Source organism: Oenanthe melanoleuca, chromosome Z (genome assembly GCF_029582105.1).
Source record: "Oenanthe melanoleuca isolate GR-GAL-2019-014 chromosome Z, OMel1.0, whole genome shotgun sequence".
NCBI classification, from domain to species: Eukaryota; Metazoa; Chordata; class Aves; order Passeriformes; family Muscicapidae; genus Oenanthe; species Oenanthe melanoleuca.
The window spans coordinates 32,681,016-32,700,945 of NC_079362.1; the positions used below are offsets into that span (position 1 = coordinate 32,681,016).

The 19,930-nt window shown below is 42.8% G+C and overlaps 1 protein-coding gene across 1 annotated transcript; it reads right to left on the reverse strand.

The window, feature by feature from the left end:
* Positions 1-10,231: 10,231 nt before the first annotated feature.
* On the reverse strand, positions 10,232-16,957 carry THAP1 (THAP domain containing 1). Its single transcript, XM_056514315.1, has 3 exons — positions 16,727-16,957; positions 16,208-16,403; positions 10,232-12,221 (listed from the first exon to the last, which is right to left on the reverse strand). Exons 1-3 carry the CDS (start codon positions 16,795-16,797, stop codon positions 11,754-11,756), a joined length of 735 nt encoding a protein of 244 aa, XP_056370290.1. The 5' UTR covers positions 16,798-16,957; the 3' UTR covers positions 10,232-11,753.
* Between the last annotated feature and the right edge of the window lie 2,973 nt (positions 16,958-19,930).

A 19,930-nucleotide genomic window follows, 5' to 3' on the forward strand; every position in this document is an offset into this window, starting at 1 on the left:
GCAGGCAGCGCCGGGAGCTCTGCTCGGGACACAGCCACACGGGAAGGGCTCGGAACTCAGCGGTGAGAGTCCACGCCAAGGAACACGCAGCCCCTCGGCACGGCAGGCTCAGAAAGGGCTGATGGAGGAGCCTGCCTGGGCTGCACTCCTCCCAGTTGCACCCACGCAGTTTCAGCAGCGATCAGGCCCTGCAAGTACCGGGACAAGGTTTTGCAGAACAGGAGTGATTTCAGTCCTTGGTTTCCTTGGCACCCTCTCGCCCTCCTTCCCTTTTCTATAACATCTGTGTGAATGCAGACTCGAGACCGAGTCCCTTCTGGCAGTGCTGAGTCCACGCAAGTGGACATCGCTCTGTGAAAACCTCCCGGCGCGTCACCCGGAGCAGGACACGGCTCTTTCGGAGGTGCAGAGGCTCTTCATCACCACATGCACATTAATATTTCTCAGAGATGGTGCATCACCTTCTGCATTAGAATCGTTGTTTTCCTTTTTCAGTTCTAACTTTACAGTGAGGTCTGATTTAGGAGCGCCTTGCGGCACTGTGATCACTTCCTGCATTTCGGTGACATTACCTAGCATTGAATATGATAATTTTCAAATCCATTCTTTCTGAGTTATTAATTGTAAACAAAGGTCTAGCTCAGCTCTGGCATTCCCTCAGTTTTTTGGTTTTTTTTTTTTCCATTTCATCAAGCTCCTGTCCTCTTTTCAAAAACGCCCCTCGCAGCTGAAATTTTATCTGCAGCATCATGGACTTGCTGTTCAGATGTCAAGGCTTAGGAGATTTCAGGGGTAAGCAAACAACTAGCAAAAAAAGGATCAAAATTTTGCAAGATGTGAGAGAAAAATCTCTTTTTAGGACAACTGCTTCAGCAATGACAGAGGAACTGCTGAACTGCATGTTCAGAGGAACATGCCTAACTGATCAGCCTCTCAGCCTCCCATTTTCAATGGTTACACCTGCTGTCTAGAAGCCTTTATCCCAGCACATGCAGTGCTCTATGACGAGAGGTTCTGCTTTCTCATTCTGATCTAATACAGGCTTTTTATCCCCAAGGCAATAATAAAATTTAAAGGGCAATTCCTGCCACGTCCTGTGGCCTCGATGAGCTGCATGACTCCTTGAGCAGCTTTGTTAATTTCATCCACTTCTCTTTGGATGTGACAGCTCCAGCACACAGCCAGAATGGTGGTAGTTAACAAACTTTCTTTTTGGAGCTGCTCCATCTGGCATGGGAGGATGGGGGGATCCCTTGAAGATACAGCAAAATCAAATGCTTTGTCAGAAATTGGATGCGTTCTACAAGCTCCATTCCTGCCTGCATTTGAGGGGATTTGCCCTTATGATCTTTTCCTCAGTCAACAGAGATGGTTGCCCTGTGGGTCCACATAGTCCATCCAATCCAAATAAGGAGGGTGTTTTTAGAAACTTATCTTGACAGAGATAATAATTCTGGACTGTCTAAAAGATTGAAACAATTATCAATTTTCATTAGAAATGTTTGAAAGCCAATACTACTTTGTGTCTTTCTTCATTATATCACTGTATGTTGTTGTGGTGCTGTCAGAAGCTACTATTTTTACAGAAAATGCAGCAGCACTAATTGTCTCAGCCATATTCAGCCTCACAAAACTCAGGATCCTATGATGTGCATGCATCTTACTTCAGATCATCCCTGGCTAAAAAGCAGAAACTGCCCTGGCAGCAGATCAGTCAACAACCAGACCTTAGAGGATACTCTGTCAAAGTATCACAAAACTAATTTCTCAATAGGAAAACAGAGGTGAGAGATTTTGTGAGGGGTTATTCATTAATACCACCTGCAGCTTCTACCTGTCCTTCTCTAGGCTGTCACAGCAGGGCTCAAGTCAGCCCTCTGCTGTTCTGGAGACTCCTTCCTGAGGGTTGAATTGGGATGCAGGCCTTCTACATTGAGATGTCTGCTTGCCAAGCTGAGTCTTATACCACTGAGGTTATTGCCAAATACTTCATAAAGAAACTTAGTTATACCTTCTGTAGGTTTTTTAAGATTAGATAGAAATGTTTACAGGTAGGAACCAAAGACATGCAGGACCATAATTTTGAAAATCAGTGACATTTTGGGCTCCTCTTTTCACATATTCATAAATGTAGACCTAGAAGACAACTTTCACATAACTTCCAGAATTTTCTATCCATAATAACTTATTATATATCCATATATGACTTATTATATTACAGTCCTCTTGAATGTCTACCTACATGCTTAAAATTCCATGTTATCTACCTCCAGGTATTTGCTTGTTATGTTAGAGTTCACAAATGAATATTTGCTCATGAGTGTGTACAAACAAAACCCCATCAGACTTCTTGCCTGAGAGTACTGAGTGTAGAAGAAACAAAGGCATTTGACATGGGTACACAGCAGCCTATATTCTCAACAGAACAGTTCTGAGTAATACCAGCTAGCCTGGAACTATGGAAACAACTGATGTTAAACATGAGTGTAAACATAGCACAGTGTATCAGATGCTTTCTCAGTTTCTGAATGAAGTCAGAGTATGCTTTTCAAATAATTTGCAAAAATTAACCTTTGGGCAATAAGTAATCATAACAAAAGTGATGTGAAAGTAATGTTAGGCAGTAGAATGTCTTACAATTATTTGGTAGTAATGGTTTTGTAATAATTCAATAAAATTTTGTATTTTTTTTGGTATAACCTATGCATAAATCTTAAAACTGTGTACATTCATCAAATAAAGTCATGAAACAACAAATTGGAAGGTTTTGAGACCTAAACAGCTATCTGTACTGGATGGCACCTTTGATATATATCCTTTGTCTTGCTTCTTGTCAGCCAGAGAAGCTAAATACAAAACCAAAAGTTTATATCTTCACCTCACTAGAAAGTATAATTGATATTACCTATCACACATGCAAAAATTAGGTTTGCATTTTCTATCATGTCAGAATATCCTATTTCCTCTAACTTTTAATGGCCTGCCTAGTCAGAAGAATTAGCCTAAAGGCACTTAGGTAACTTCACCTATTAGTAAACTGATGGTGGGTTGGAATAACTCCCTGAACTGGGAGCAAAGTCCGATAATTTATATATATTAGGAAGAGGAACGTATGGGATAACAGCCAAAATGGTCTGCAGGCTGCTCCCATGGCAGGAAAAATGGGCTGGGAATATGTCCAGTTCTCCAACAGAAGGCTGGTATGTGTAGGGCCAGTCCCTGGCAAGTCAAAGGATGATGGGGCAGAGTGCCAGGAGACAACTTGGCATGGCCCTGGTAGAGCTTACAGAACAAATGCCACCTCCACTAAACTTCACAAAGGCCCAAAGCCACCTTTGAACTGCCTCAGGCCAAACTGGGCTGCTGCCATCCTTCTCCACATTGTCATCCTTGTATCTCTGCACTGGGGCAATTTCTCACATTCACTTTCAATGCAAGTCAGTCAACAGACCTGATTTCATATGCTCTGCAATGTTTTGAGGCTCTCAGTAAGCCCAGAGAGCTTGATGCATTAATACCAGGTGCAAACAACATGATAATCAGTGAAATCAAAAGGAGCAATAAAAAGACTGAAGAATTTAATTCAAGGTTTAATTTCTCTATGGGTAATGGGGATGACTGTTTGCATAGGAATGCTATCAGGCACCTTACTCAGCCAGGTAAACAACCATTTATAACTGCAGCTGGATTTTACCATGATCTGACAGCAGCACAGCAGACTGCCACACTGCTGTGAGCTCATCTCCTGCTGTGGCATTATGAGAGAAAATGAGGCTGCCAAAGAAACTCTTATTTGCACAAAGCTGAGAGAAATCCATGGTGGACTTCCTAATGATATAATACCACTTCCAGAAATTCAAAGAAAAAAATTATGGTTCCATGGGATTCAGCAAAGCTTTGCCCAAAATGTTCAGCTAGGCTTTTAACATTTCAGCACTAACAGGTCCTTTATGATTTTGTTGGTTTTTTTTTTTTTGTTTTTTTTTTTTTTTTTTTTTGTTTTTTTGTTTTTTGTTTTTTTTGATGGGGAGGGGGAAAGCTAAATCAGTGGTGAGGACATTGCTAAGAAAGCTCTCCCATCCCCTGGGAATTGCTAAGCTTACTTTCATATCTCTTATGTACAGGAATCAAGAGGCAAGCAGAATAAAAGCAAAACTCATCTTGAAAGCACAGAGAGTGAAATCCATTGAAATATTAAGCAAGCTCCTCTTTCCTCAGGCCAAACTCATCCATTAACCTGAACCAGTCTTCAGAGACAAGCTTTTCACTCCAAAGCTGTTTCCAACAGCATTTTCCATTTCCACCTCTGTGGCACATTTTATAGCATGAAACAGCAAAAAGTTACTAGTCCATAGTAAAAGGTTACTTCCTCACCTTCTGAGTTCAATTTCCTGTTCAGCTGCTGACAAACTCTGTAACTGAGTAGGCTGGTGTCTCATTATCACGTACAAAAGATCAGAAAATGTGTTGGAAAACAGATGTTTAAATTCTGATAGTATTAGTAGAAAAAAATCAGATGAATCTTTGTTGAGGAAGAAGAGTGATGCTGTAGAGGAGCAAGGCAATGCACACAAGGAATAGCCAGAGAAAATTATATACTATTTAATATTATAAAAGATTTCTAGCAGGGAGAAAAGTCTTACTTCTGTACTCATATCTCATCACAGAGATGATGGATTTACTAGGCAGCAAGATTTTGTGGCAATCCTACTGTGAAAAACAAGGAAGGACAATGTCATCTCCTGTATGTATAAACTGATTTCTTCAGTGACTAAAGGAGTAAAAGGTGTTGAAGGAAGCTGGGCTTTTATTTGGTGTAGGAATCCAGGCATGTGTTCTGTGAACACAAGAAAGCACCATTTGCAGACATTTTTTAAATTTAATTACATCTTACCACTGAAGTCATATACATGTCAAGTACCTAGTGGCTATTATATGAATCAAAAATCCAGCAAAGTTAGTGGACAGGCCAAGAGGTAAACATCAATATCCATGGAAGGATGGTTATCACCATAGCAATACTATAAGGTTAAGTAATGTTACGATAAACTTGCTTGAACATTTGAGTGTAAAATTTATTACCTATGCATTTAAAATCTTTTTCAGTTACATGGAGATTTACCATGAGGAAATATTGAGTTTGTCAGCTGATGACAGTACCAAGGAAAGGTAACTCCACTGACAACTGTGGTTTGTGGATGCCTATATTTTAAATACATGATTTCCGAACAAGCTGAGTTCTTTAAGCTGAAACAGCCACATGAGCATTCACTTGGGGGAATAGATTATACAACCAAGAGACTTCCATGCTGTAGTATCTGTACTAAAGAACCCGCCCAGTTCCTTACCATGCTGAACATAAATATACTCAGCAATTTCAGTCCCTTGTCAAGCAAAAAAGAAGAAACACTAGCAAAAATATTTTCCTGTCTGAATTTAGAAAGAAAAAAATTAAGATAAGAACTGAAAGTACATACATGCAAGAGGATTTGAGGTTATTGTTATATAAATTATTTTTCAGCCCCTCAACATAATACCACAAATATTCTTCTGACAGCAACTCCTAGAATTCCTCAGATTAAAATCACCACCACGAGATCATTTTATATAACACTGTGTCAGCTCAGGACAAGGCAAGCCTGCATGATCAAGCTGAAAATAATTAGAAATTGAAACGTTTATCAGTAAGGCTATCTTCTGTGGCCTGAGTTCACACGACCTCCTGTGAGAGCTGTTAAGATTCCACCTTGCTGGTTCACAACCAGTTTGGGAATAACTCTCTTTAGATTTTTTTTTTTACATGCAGACAGGATTCTTCTGGACCTGACAGCATCAGTATCATTGAACTGATGAATGAAGCATTTGATCCTATCAACACAAAATAAAGAAGAAAAAAAAAAAACAACAAAACAAACCACATCCAAAAAGGGCAAGAAATTTGGACTGAGCTCTGGAAGTCCAAAGCGAGCAACTCTGGTTGTTATCACAAACCTGTAAGTACAAGGTGGAAGTCTTGGGATTTCCTAAGCCAAGAACAAGGTCCCTTCCTCTTAATACAGAAAAAGTACCACACCTGAAAATTTCTTCCTTTCTGAAGACAAAAAAAATTAAATTTTTTCTGCAAAATACATGTGTGAGATTCCTGAAAAGTATGAGAATAGGTGAATGGATGGAGGAATGTCCAGAGGAGATAAGCAAGAATTATGTGCTGAAGGGGGAATGTAAGGAAAAACAATGAATTGTCATAAAGAAAGAGGAAACTATCTCAGCACAAGAAGGACTGAATAGAAAACTTTGCTTCAGGAATACAGCTGCATCATTCAGCCTAAGATCAAATAAACAGCCTTCCCTGAAATAATTAGTCAAGAATAATGTTTTCCTGAGCTAACCAGGCCAGCGTGGGAGGGTAGTGTGTATGTGACTCAGCCCAATACAAAGTATAGAAAATAGACAACTCAAAAAATCAGCTTGGAAGACAGTAACTGGCTTGAGCTGGGTGTAACCTGTATATTTCTTCCCAGTAACTGTGAGGACAGCATGTCATGACAGCAAGCATTTAGAGACCAGTAATGGGATTTTGAACAGTAAATTTGATTCCATTGATATTGCAGCTGCTATATTGTGATTGTGCTGCAATTCCAGTATATTGCTGTAACATTCTGCTAAATCAAAGTCCTGGATACATCTATAAGAACTTGGTTAGAAAGTATTGGACTATGGCTGCAGCCTATAAATGTGCCCAACACAAAACAAGACACCATTACTGGAGACAAGACCTCTTCCTTTTTCTGGATTACCTGTCCCAGCCATTGAATCGAAGAGCTCCCAGCAGAAAGTCACACATCTTTCATAGCCTCAAATACTGGAGCATTGGTGGTTCTACAGGTGACTAGTAAGCCTCAGACTCTGCATCTTTAATGGTCACAGCCAAAGAAAACTGAAAGGAAATGAGAAGCCTACCTGATTTGCTCAAGTTCTCCATGACTTTAAAAAAACCAAACCAAACCAACAAACAAAAAATCCACAACAAAGAAAAAAAAAAAACACCACCCCCACAACAACAAACAAACAAACATAAAATCAAACCAAACAAACACTCTAATAACTGGTCTGATAGTATTCTCCATACTCTTGCCTAACTAAAAGACCACTGGAACCAATGAAGGGGCAGAGGACAATCACTTTTCACAAGTGCTCAGAACGTGTGAGCCAGGTTCCACAATCAATTTGCCCTTTACAATAGGGGGAGGCAGCTACAGGATTATCAATGGCTCATTTTCCACAACAAAAAGCCTGATACTCAATACTGAATGAAGGAATAGTGGCAAGACTGTAGACAGTCTAATTAATAATTTAATTATGACAATGTAACATAACTATTCTCAAGAGAGGTACTTGAACCTTACCTTCTCAGTAACAGATTTAAATGCTTTCTTTAATTTAGGAATACTTAAGATGACTTTTTTTTCGCAACTGTTTCAAGTGAGCCATAGCGAATTAAACAGCAACTTCGCAGCATTTTTTGCCCACTTTTAAACTCTTTCAGCCTATATGACCCTTTAAGGCCTTATGCCAATTTTGTGCAATAAAATGCTGCAGTTCTATCAAAGATCTCCGGATGAAAATAAAACTTCAATTGAAAGCATTGAACAAGCACAAAGGGATTTCCTTTCTCTAAGAAATCTCCAAGAGAAATTGCTGTAATATTTTTGAGTCATGTATCCTGTTTTTCTTTCTCATTCATAAACAAATCGTTACCGCGGCAGAGTACGGTAAATAAACTGCTGTGCTCAAAACAGCAGGAGTTACATACCTGAACACGCAGTCATCAACACGCTTCAGCAGATTCTGTTTTGGTGGTTAAAATTAGACTATGGGTCACCCCTGTCCACCCTGCCAAAGCCACCTGATGAAGGTGTAAGCTGTCAGGAAACAGACAAGGATACCGACTAAAATGTAAAACAGATCTCACGAAGGCAAGCAAGCAAGCAATGGGCAGCTAGGAATAACTGCTTGAGTCCAGAAAAGCAAGAACCAGGAGGAGTCCTTTGTAAAGTATTCAGAAGCTATTGAGGTTTAGTTTTACCCAAGCAACTATTTTCCTTTTTTTCTTCCTACATTTGAAGTGAGATTTGCTTAGCACTTTCTTCAGCTGCAAGAGAACTCCACGATTCACACAGGACATCAAGGCCTTAAATCCTCACAGAGCTGAAGGAAAATGAAATGTCAGCAAGACAGTTTTCTTGGACATTTAGACTTCCTTAATATGCTGCCACAGTGTTTAAGACCACACCAGTGACAACACAGACAAGATGGCAACTGGAAACGCAGGAGTAAACAGAGCAGTGACAAAGAACTCCCTTAGGATAACAAGAAGTAATTCAAGTATTTAGCTATTCTTTTTTTCTCCCATAAAACAAACATACCTCTGAGTTTGAAAAGTACCAGTTAGACAGGGAAATATAATACTTTGCAGAGGTGTAAGAAGAAAAAAAGCAAACACTACATATAAATCAGATACCCTGCTGCAGCAAAAGGGGAATTGGGGCAACAGGGAGAATTAAGCCAAGACTTCTGTTTAGAAAAGGCTCCAATTCCTATCTGTTGAAGCACCTGCCCATTTCAAAATAAATCTTTCTATAACTTAATGACCAAATGTTTATTGCCAATTTTGCTGTTTTCTAACTTGCTTGAATTATTCAGTTTATAAAATAGGCTTCAGTAAAGTGCTTTTACTTTATGTCAGCTACTTCGCATACACCTGAACGACCACATGCCATCCTGCAATTACCACCTCTGCCTTTTAATTCCCAGTCACATATTTTCAGAGAGGTTTATGAAATCGGTGCTAATGCAGGTACAAGTTGTGGCCAATGCAAACAGTAACTGTTGCAGACCTCTTTAACAGATGATTGCGTGGATGTAACAGATCCCAAAACAGGAGGAAATTTTAACACATGCTTGTGGAGCATATTGTTTATTAGCTGGAATTCTTTTCCTAGCCTCGCCAGTAGCAGAGAGCAATTATCTTCTCTTTCTATAATGCTACAAAATAAGAAAGATTGAGAAAGAGTGATGAGTAGGGTACAGTGCATAAAAAGTCAATTGCTGACAGTCAGTTGTTTCCATACTAGCCTTCTATCCCACTTCAGAGCTCTGTGGTACTGAGTGCTCCCACAGGTCTACTAAAGTCCACACTTAGCCCAGACGTGGCTACACCAGGAATTAACAAGACTTTTTTTGAAAGGAAAAAATAAAAAAACAAACCAGCTGCTGCAGGAGAAATTCCAGCCTGTTGTCACAACAGGCTTCATTCCTTCTCAGAAAAATCCTCTGGTAAGAGGAAAGGAGGACAACTGGGCAGCAGTCCCTTCTTCAGTATATTAGTTCTGAAACTGTCCAGACAAGAAATAATCAACCCTCTCAATAGAAGAAACATTTGAGTCAGCTGTTAAATCAACTTCACCAGTGCAGACAGCTTAAAGAAACAAGGACTCCACACAATCATCTATCAGCCATCTACTAGCGTACCTTAAATTTAACTTGCAGACCTAGTTTGTTCAGCTGCTTCCCTTTAGTTATGAAGCTAAAGCACCCAAAGGAAGGGCCCAACAAGCACAGCAGCCAGAGCATTAGGAGTGGGAGAAACAGCCTGGTCCAGGTGGAAAGAAATGGTGATGAACATTCACAGTAGAAAGCTACTCATGTATTTTCAGAAGAAGCTGACATGATGCTCATTGCACCCAGAGGATTTATTTCTCCTCATGCCCCGCTTTTGTCCCTGTCTTGAACTTGTATCAGGTGTGGTACTGTTGGCCCTCTGCTGCCTCTCCTGTTCTGTATTCTGGTTGTGTATCCTTCTGTATCAGGAACTCATAACCAAGTGTTGGGGTGCAGAGGGGGATGGCAAGGGTGGTACTGCAGCAATCCACTGTGCCTCAGGAAGTTACACTTGAAATTCCTGCAGAGTAAGAAGAGAGGATATTCTGCAGAGAAAACAGACACAATCTGCTATCTGGCACACATGCCAACAGCACAGCAACAGTTTTTAAAGTGTCTTTTCCATGTCACTTTTGAATTTTACCAATTTTAAACATAAAGTGTTACAGCAACAAGGCTTGGAATCCCAACATCTAAACAAGGAAACTAATAAAAATAAAAATCCAAAATGTCAAGGTAATTTTGGCAAAATCCTGGGAAAAGAAAGAGTAATTAAAAATCTAACACATCATTTACTTTTCAAATTTTTAATTAGGTATAATAAACGTACACAAAAGGAAGCATTGGCATTTTTGTTCATTTTACGTGTATGAAATGATAGGGAAAATAGACACATGGTATGAGTGAGGTCAGAAGTATCAAGACTGGTTTGAAATATTTCAAAATGTCATGCTAACAGGATATTAAGGAAGCTTCTAAAGCCATCATGAACAAGGCTTGTTAGAACCCACACTGCTCATAAATTTGACACAGACTGAGAAAAGAAATTTTCCTCAAGTCTCGTACACCCAGGAATTTCAGCTGTGAAGCCTACATTAGGGTTAGCCATTTTCTCTCATTTTGAATGAGTTCACTGACTAAATAAATTATTAGAAAGTAAGTGCGAACTGCTGCACTACTTTGTCATGCTATTACTAGAAAGTCTTAATAAGGCTGAAGAAGAGGCAGCAGCATTTGAGATATTATAAACCAGTCTAGCACCAAGCAACTCCAAAGTCTAGTTCCCTATTTGCCCTTTGGTGGATGCCCTTTGGGGAATGAAAAAAGGAAAGAAATAAAACCACTGTATACTGCAAAGCCATAAATGCCTGACTCCCTGGATAAAGAACAAACTTACTTCATTTCCTGAATCAACACATGGTTGACATGCAAGTTAATTTCAAAACCAAGGACAACACTTTACCAGTTACAGTGTTTATGGGAAGATGATCCTACAACATATTGGGACTGTGTATTATCAGTGTCCTTCTGTAAGCAGTCACTGTAAACAGTACATTGTCTTACTGATCCTGCCAACTGTGCAGTAATATACATGCTCAGCTCAGCCCTGCACTTCAGGACTATTTTTCAGTGCATTTGAAGCAAAAGCTGCTTCTACAGCTCTTGTTACCTATGCTAACGAACTCTCCTCATCACTCTTAAAACACACATGTGGTGAACAGTTACTCAAAAAGCAGTTCATTTACATACCTCACTCAAAGGGATACAGGAATTAGACTTTTTGCAGTGCTTCAAATGCATAGCAAACTGAAGTTGGAAGTTTTCCCAGACTGAAATGTGCATCTTGTCTATCTTTCCGTAGCACTTGCAGATGTTAGCCAACCTAATTCTGTTCTTCCTAAAATCAGTGAAAACTACTTACTGAGGATTATCAAAGCCAACATTAAGTCTTGACAAAGCACTAGGTGTACAACCACCTAAACTTCACTCTCAGCCAGATTCAGTTCCCAGCCCCTGTAAGCATAACACAGACATTGTAAAAAAAAGTAAATTCCTAAGTGTCTTCAATCTGACATCCTTTCCTTCTGGAAGCAATTCATATTTTGTAAATTAGTTGCATATTCTAATTCTGAGATGCTTGCATCTTCAATATATTAAAAGTATATCAAACTGAAATGACAATGAAGAAAAAATATGATCTTATTTATATGACTTAATTACTGTTTTAGAATTCTGTCTTACATATTAGAAACAATTTAGTTTTTAATCTAAATTTCTTGGCCTACCAAAGTGAAAACTGATGTTCATGACTACTAGGCAGGTACTTCCACAACTTCAAAATAGTCATTAGGCAGAATCACATAACCTTTTCCTGCCAGTATGTCTTTTTCTTTCTGAAACTGAACAATTTCTCTTAGTTTCTCAATCTGTCTTTCCTGACGTCGGCACCGCTGTTGCGCTGTCTTGAGCTTCTTCCGCAGTTTTTCAACTTGCTCCTCCAGCTGTTGAATTCTTTTTCGCTGATGGACTGTATCCTCTACGGTATAGTTATGATCACAAAAAACAGCAAGATTGCTGGGGGTCTGGAGAGGGGGCATCAATAATCCAATACTTGGATCTACAAATCTGGCATCTATCTGAGACAAATGAAAAGAAGGAGCTGACGGAGACTGTGGTAGTACTGGAGCTGCTGGTGGTGGTGGTGGTGGTGGAGGCGGTGGTGGCGGTGGCAGTGGAGGAGGTGGAAGTGGATCTTCTGGCTGCTCTGCAAATTCTTCAGACTAGAAAGAACAGGAGAAAATGTATCTTTTCACACCTAACATTGTTTACAATACAAATCTTTATTACACCCCTGAATAATCTAAACAACCAGGATTTAAATTAATAAAATAAATTTCAAAGACATGGTTTTCAGAACTGGCAAACATTTCTGGGCCTGCTTTGTGTGGCTTCTCAACTGGACATATTTTTAAGCAGCTTTGATTCAAGGGCTCTTTGAAAATCAAGCCCTTGATGTCGAAGTATGTTTTTTGAACATCAGATTTTTTAAATCTATATAATTACCTAAGAAGCAAGGACATGGACTGCAGTTCCATAAAATGGAGTTCAAATGACCTAGTAACTCACTGCTGCCATCCCATTCCCCTTTGTCCCTCCTCCTTTCTGCTGCACCATACCTCTATGTAATTGAACTTACCAGCTAACTTAATCAAAAACACATCAGAAGTAGACATTCTTCTGCTGAGGTAGAATAAGCATCAACTACTGAGCAGGCTAATAGGCTGGCAGAACAGAGAGATAGACACAGTAAGACCAGTCTTCTCAACAACTGTGGGGACTCTCTAATGCTGGTTTTGGGCTGCAGCATAAGGTTATGGTTAAAAGAGACACCATGAATCAAAATAAACAGCTCTTCAATAGCAAAGCAGCCTTCTCACACCTGATATTTACTCTTTGCTCAAACATAATTTCTAAAACTGAAAGAAAGAAAGCCGTTTGATCTTGCACAATCACTGCACAGATTTTCTGTCCATTATTAAACATCAAAGCAATGCAACAAAAGGTATGACATACGTCTGCCCTGATATGCAGAAAAGGTGAGAATCATAGATTTATAGAATGGTTTAGGTTTGGAAAAGACCCTAAAATTCATCCAGTGTCAACACCCTCCCACCATGGGCAGGGATGCCTTTCACCAGACCAAGCTGCTCAGACCCCATCCAACCCTTGAACACTTCTGGGGATGGAGCATTCACAGCTTCTCTAGGCAACCCATTCCAGTGCCTCACCACCCTCACGGTGGAGAATTTACACCTAACATGTAACCTAAACCTGCTCTCCTGCATAAGGCCATACCCCCTTGACCAGTCACTACCCACCCTTACAAACAAGTACCTGTCCAGCCTTCTTGCAGGCCCCCTTTAGATACTGGGAAGCTGCTATGAGGTCTCCAGGTTAAACATCCTGAATTTTTCCAGCCTCTGTCTTTAAGAGGGGTGCTCCATCCCTCTGGTCAGTCATCTTCCTGGCTTCCTCTGGACTCACTCCAACAGTTCTGTGTCCTTCCTGTGCCGGACCCCAGAGCTGGGTGCAGGGTTCCAGCTGGGGTCTCTCAGAGCAGAGCAGAGCAGAGGGGCAGAATCCCCTCCCTCCCCTGCTGCCCACGCTGCTCTGGATGCAGCCCAGGACACCATAGGCCTTCTGGGCTGTGAGCTCACACTGTCGTGTTAAGGATCAGGACTGCATTGCTGGCAGACGGAACGGACAAAGAGAAGCACAGTTCTCCCTTTTGGCAACTGCAAGATATTAATTGGCTCAACTCCAGGTTTTTTTTTGCAGATATAACTGCAGGTTTTATCACATAGCTGTGGATAGGTCCACTTGCACAGGCCAGGACAACACAGATCCCAAGCCATTTTGAGTATAGGCCAGAGCAGAGAATCAGATTCTTTCTTCCCCAAAGGAATCCAGTATAATTCAGAAATGTTTCTGTGCACATGTTGATTAAAAAAGCACTGTTAAAACCAAAGAGCTTGCATACTGCCTATTAAAAAGAAAGCTTAAAACATTCTCAGTAAAAGAGGTACTGAAAAAAATTTCTACCTACCCACCTGTTGTACCACTATTAGTACAAAGAAAAGCGTAAGGACTGGGAAAATGTTGATTTTAAGAACAGCCAACAGTCCTCACCATCAAAATATCAAGCTCATCAGATCTGAAGGTCGTATCATTAACCTCCTTGACTTAACATTCAAGACAGAAGTATGGGCATCTACCCATCCCTCATACAAACTACAACACTTGGCTGACAGTAACAAGAAAGGCAGTTTGGTGATTGGTACTGAAGGAAAGTGGTGACAGGCATTAAAGGAAAGTTTAATATGCACTCAAATATAACTGATCACATGAAAGTATAAAAGCAGCCAACTACCAGTCTTATTTCTCACTTTTAAAAAACGGCTGCTGTTAGCCTACCTAATTCATATATGAATATTCTAAAGAGTTTGACCCCATCAGCTGTCACTATTAAATTTTACTACCAAAAACCCCTACAAGGTGAAGGCAGAGCCAGTCAAAAGAAACTCATTCTTGATAGAAAGAAAAGCAAAAATTAGATCACTGCTGGACTGCTGAATTCACAGAAACTTCAATTTGAAGCTACAGAGCATATGCTACCTCTATATAGAAATTATTATTGTCACAACATATCACAGAGAGCAGATCTTTGGTATCTCTGTGACATCATCAGTGACTTCTAATTACTTCTTCCAGCCAATAAATATTTCTTGTAAGACACAAGTAAAAAGAAAATATACCAAATTACATAATGTGAAAAATAAAAACCTGTAATTCAAAATCAGCATGGATTCAACTCCAAAACAACCACTATTACTCTTCATTATTACACTGTTACTTGAAGATATGTGGCAGTTTATTCAAAAGTGCCATGAGACAAATATGAATAGAACAAAATCCTTCAGAATTAAAAGGCACTCACTCTTCTGTGTTTTTGTAGATCCAGGTATGACAGTGAAATTGGGAACGTGGCTCACTACTAATCCTGCTGCACCAATAGTACTTTTGCAGACTACCCTATACACCCATTCAGCTTTCAGACTGTAAAAAAATTTGCAAGTATTTTACACACAATGAAGAAAATGTGTACTGCACAGATAAGCAAGGAAGTGTAATCAAACAAAAACCACAGTCATATTTCCCTGTACATTGTCTGTTCCTTTGTTTACATTGTTTATATGCTCTTATCTGTTATTAGCCACTTTTATTTTTCAAATGAAAACAAGTTTCAATGTGTTGCCTTTTTATTTCTGCAGCACTCCAATACCATATATAAACAGAAAAACTGAACAAGAAAACTCTTGAGTTTTCTTCTGTGCACTTCATCCCATTTAACCTCTTGCACCTCAGACCTACTCTGTCTACCACTGTCTCCTTTGCCACTTTCTCTATGGTAGAATGATAAGAGATCAAATATTTTATTCCTTTAAAATAGTTAAAAATCAATATTTTCCATTCTTGTCTTGAAGTTATTACCTCAAGAAGTTAGAACTCATAAGTGACTTGCATCTCACAGTAAATTGCATTAGTGGCATAGTAAGGGGAAGAATACCTCACATGGAAGATTCTACCATCAGAAATCAGGGATTAGGGTGGCTTTTGAACACAAGGCTAAGGCAAGACAGAGGTGCTCTCAGGACAGACAGATAGCAGGTGCAGGCAAGATTCTGCTGCTGCTTTAACTTAGCAAAGCCAGAGGGCAGAGCCTCTTAAAGAGGCCAGTTAAGTTTCACAGTTAATATTCACCACGTCTCAGTGCTAGCAGCAGCCATCAGACACGGAAAGAGAGTAAGTGCCATTCGTAAACATTAATGAAGGCTTTCTCAGACTCCAAATATGCAGAAAATGCCAAAGAACAGTTTAACTACAGGGCAGTACCTTCTTACTTTGCTGCCATTCCATTTAATTTTGCACATGGATGCTGAATTAAACAGACACATGAGCAGGCCAGATCCAGTGTCTCCCTGTACAAGACTCTGTGCTCCAAAGCCTCAGGGTGCCTCACAGAAAACAAGCACAGCTGTTGGAGGTGTTTCAGTCACCACAGCCCTGCTGGTGACCCCAGGTACACAGGCTCAGCATCCTGCCAGCCTTCATCCTTCCCAGCCCGCATCCTCTCCCTGCTTGCCACCCTGCCATGCTGCAGCCAGTGACACACACATGTTCCAGCACATGGGTGCTTCGGGTTTACCTTTTCACCAGGTTCAGTGTAACAAAATATTGTGGGCACTGCATTCTCTTTTAGGAGTTTGTTATTGCATTCCCTCTTAAAGCAATCGGGGGTAAAGTGTTCTGAGCAAATGCTGCTGTACTTGGTCGGCTTGAAGTTTTTCCTCTTAACAGCAGCTTCCCACTTCTTGCAAAGATCGGGTCTTGTAAGAGGAAACCTGCAAGAAAGAGGCACTTTCAGCTTTTCTGGAAAGCTTTATAAGGCGGGGGCTGGCCGGAGCCAAAACCCTCCTGCCCCCAGCGAAGGGGGTCTCAGCCCGCTCTCGCTCTGGAGCCGGCGGCGCACAGGGTCCCGACCCTCGGCTTTCCCCAGCGAGAACTCGGGAGGAGAACTCAGCGGCCGCGAACTGACACGTCCCTCTGTCTGTCCGTCCGTCCCCGCCCGCCCGCGCTCCCCCCGGCACCCCGCGGGCCTCGCGCGCGCGGCCCCGCGCTGGCCCCGCCCCCGGCGCGACCCCGCCCCGGCCCCGCGCGCGCTCACTTGTGGAAGGAGATGGGCTTCTCTTTGTCGTATCGGTTCCGGCAGCGGTAGGCGGAACAGGACTGCACCATCCCGCCCAGCCCCGCGCCCGCCGCGGCGCGGCCTCCGAGGGCACGGATGAGCCGGCGGGACGCCGCGAACTCACCGCTGGGCGCCCATGGTCCCCCCGCCTCCCGCGGCCCCCCCCCGCGCCCGCGGCCCTCCGGAGAGGCACGGAAACGGGACGCGCGGCCTCTCCCAACTCCAAGATGGCGGCGCCAGCTTCAACGGAATCTCTCGCGGGAGCGGCGCGCACCGCGCTCCGCCCATTGGGCGCGTCGGCGCGCAGCGTTGGGGCGGGGCCTTATTCGGCCAGCCCGCCAATCCGGCCGCCTCCTTTCACTCGCTCCGCCCCCTTTTCCCGGCCGTGCTCCGCCCACACCCCGCACCCACAGCTGGGCAGCGCAGTTCATACCACACCCGCAGCTGGGCAGAGCAGTTCATACCGCAAATACAGCTGGGCAGCGCCACTCACACCCCGCATCCGCAGCTGGGCAGCTCCACTCACACCCCGCACCCACAGCTGGGCAGCGCAGTTCATACCGCACCCGCAGCTGGGCAGCGCCACTCACACCCCGCACCCGCAGCTGGGCAGCGCCACTCACACCGCACTCACAGCTGGGCAGCGCAGTTCACAACCCGCAGCCACTGTGGGGCAGCGCAGTTCACGTCCCGCACCCGCAGCTGGACAGCGCAGTTCACACCCCGCACCCGCAGTTGGGCAGCGCCTCCAGCGCAGCCGGGCACAACCCCGAGACCGAGGGCTGGGCTGCGGCCGTTCCTGCACCGAGGGGAACCCGTCAGCGGTACTTCGGGCGCGCCATGCCCGAAGTCGTACCGGGATTGTTGCCCCAGCCGGCAGGCAGGGCTGCGGTCAGGCGGACGAGTGTGCACCACGCAGCTGTCATAGGGACAGGAAGAAACTGATGGTGTGAGCCCCGCGGGAGGTTCTGAGTCTCTTCGGGGAGGAAGAAAAAAAAAAAACCAAAAACCAACAACAACAAAAACCAACAACAACAACAACAACAACAACAACAACAACAAAAACAAAAAAAACAACAACGAGGGTTGGGGGAAAGGCAAAAGAAAACAATGCAAAGACCACATAACACACAGTTTCATTAAGGACATGTAAAACAGCTCCGTGTCACTCGCCCAAACATAGTTTGCAGGTGCATTAGCAAACAGCAGATAGATCTCTCAATAAATCGATCTGTTGTTACAAATAAGTTTATTTCAAGCTGTTTTGACATGTTCCAATTCTGTGTGCTCTCTTTCGAACTCTGCATTTGATCATCAAGTAAAACCAATGTAAGTGACAATTTTTGTATAGGAATGATGAAGGAATCTTTAGGGCTACTCCAGTCAGTGTAAAATTATATTTAGAAATTCAGTGACAATGACCCCAGACCCAAGTGAACCTCCATGGCTTTTTGTCTGACTCCACATAGATCATAATTTTTCTCCTCAGCCTACTTTCCCCTTCTACACTTGCTTTGTGAGGGAAAGAAAAAAAGGTTTATTTGCCTTAGCTTGGAGACTGTGGCTTCTCTGCCTAGACAGGTCTCTTTGCTCGGCTGATGGAAAGTACCTGCCATTTGCTTGCCCAAGAATATGACAGAAAAGCCTGTATAGCAGCTTCAGCAATACTTCCACAAAGCCACTTGCATGAGCTGTTTTCAGTACTCACTGTTGGCTGAGCACTGCTAGCTCTGTTCCCTCTCCTGCTAGGTCAGCCAAGAGACAAGGAAACCAAAATAAGCTCTTTCTAGCACTACCTTCCTCACCAAGAAAAACATGGTTACTCCTCCCCTATCCATGTGAATGCCTCTTCCCTGGCTTTTGCCTGGTGACTTTCTTCTCCCTTAAGTCCTCCTGCTGCCAGTTTTTTGGGCAGCAATTCTGCCACAGCCTCAAGGACTAGAAGAGCTGGGCTGTCCCATAGCAAGATGAGTTAGGGGTGAGCAGAGACAAAGCCCAGGCTCATCAGTCTGGACAGAGTCCTGCAGCACAAAGAGCAGGGCAGACACTAATGGACACATGCACACAAGGTGAGGTGATGAACCACGTACAAGGTCCACCCAGGTAATTCAGGCAGGAGCAGCAGGAGATGGTGCCAGGAACAGAACTGGAAACACAGGTCCAAGGTTCACCCAGGAGATGGAGCTGAAGAGAGCAAGACCTGTGACACAGCCAGGCAAGGACTGAAGGTGCTGGGCTGTGTTGAAAAGGGGCTCTTGTCCCATAAGCAAGAGTTGGGGGCCTCAAAGTACTTGAGTCAAGGTCATTAAGGCCTTAGCCAGTGCACCTAGACTCCAGTTGCCTTATGGACCTTATGGAAGAGGGATTCTGACTGCTGGTTTTGGAATGAATCTAGGCAAACAGGAGGCACAGCATGGCCACACAGATTGTGGGACAAAGAGCAGAGCTCAGCAGCTTCACTAGACACTGTGAGAAGAGGCACATGGTCTTGATACGTAGGAAGGAAATGCCTGGGGAGGAAGCATGAACGCATGAAAGCATGAAAGCATGAACAGGTTGCAAAAGGGGACACCTAACTGAGGGGGTCCACCACAGATGAGATTTGGTGAATGTGCACATAAGCCACTGAGACCATCAGTCAGCAAGCTGATTTTAAAGACTTAAATGAGAGCTTTCAGCACCTCTGTCAGGAATTTTATAAATCCTGAAGAAAAACGGATTTATAAAAGACGTGTGGAAATAAATTTCGTCATCCCATAAGTATTTCAGAAACGTGGAGAAGGGCAGAGGCAATTGTCTTGAATAAAGAAAACAAATAAATACAATCCCTACACTGAAAAATGCTATTCATGTTTCAGTAATTTTGAAAATGTTGGAAATATGTCTAGGATGTTTCAAATGCTTTTTATTAACTTTTTTTTTTCCAAGAAAAAAAGGCCACATCAAATTCGTGTCCATCTTCTGAGTGACTTTTAGTTTGATTAGCTGGCATGTTTCCTGATGGCCAAGCACTTCCCCGTCACACTTCCCAGCACCGCGTAGTCGGGAATCATTAGTCCTCGACACCTGCTCTATGGTGTGCCCATCCATCACAGACCGAACGCACCAGCACCTGCCCCAGCAGCCGCCACGCGTGGCCCTGGCTCGCCTTCCTCCTGCAGGATGCGTCCCCTGGCCGGAGCG

What these genes read in the sequence shown, in the direction of transcription:
- THAP1 (XM_056514315.1), bottom strand. Translation starts at nt 16,797, where the DNA reads ATGGTGCAGTCCTGTTCCGCCTACCGCTGCCGGAACCGATACGACAAA. An exon ending in AAGCCCATCTCCTTCCACAA is followed by an intron (nt 16,404 to 16,726) that starts GTGAGCGCGCGC and finishes TCTTTCTTGCAG; the next exon opens with GTTTCCTCTTACAAGACCCG. An exon ending in ACACTGAACCTGGTGAAAAG is followed by an intron (nt 12,222 to 16,207) that starts GTAAACCCGAAG and finishes TGTTCTTTCTAG; the next exon opens with TCTGAAGAATTTGCAGAGCA.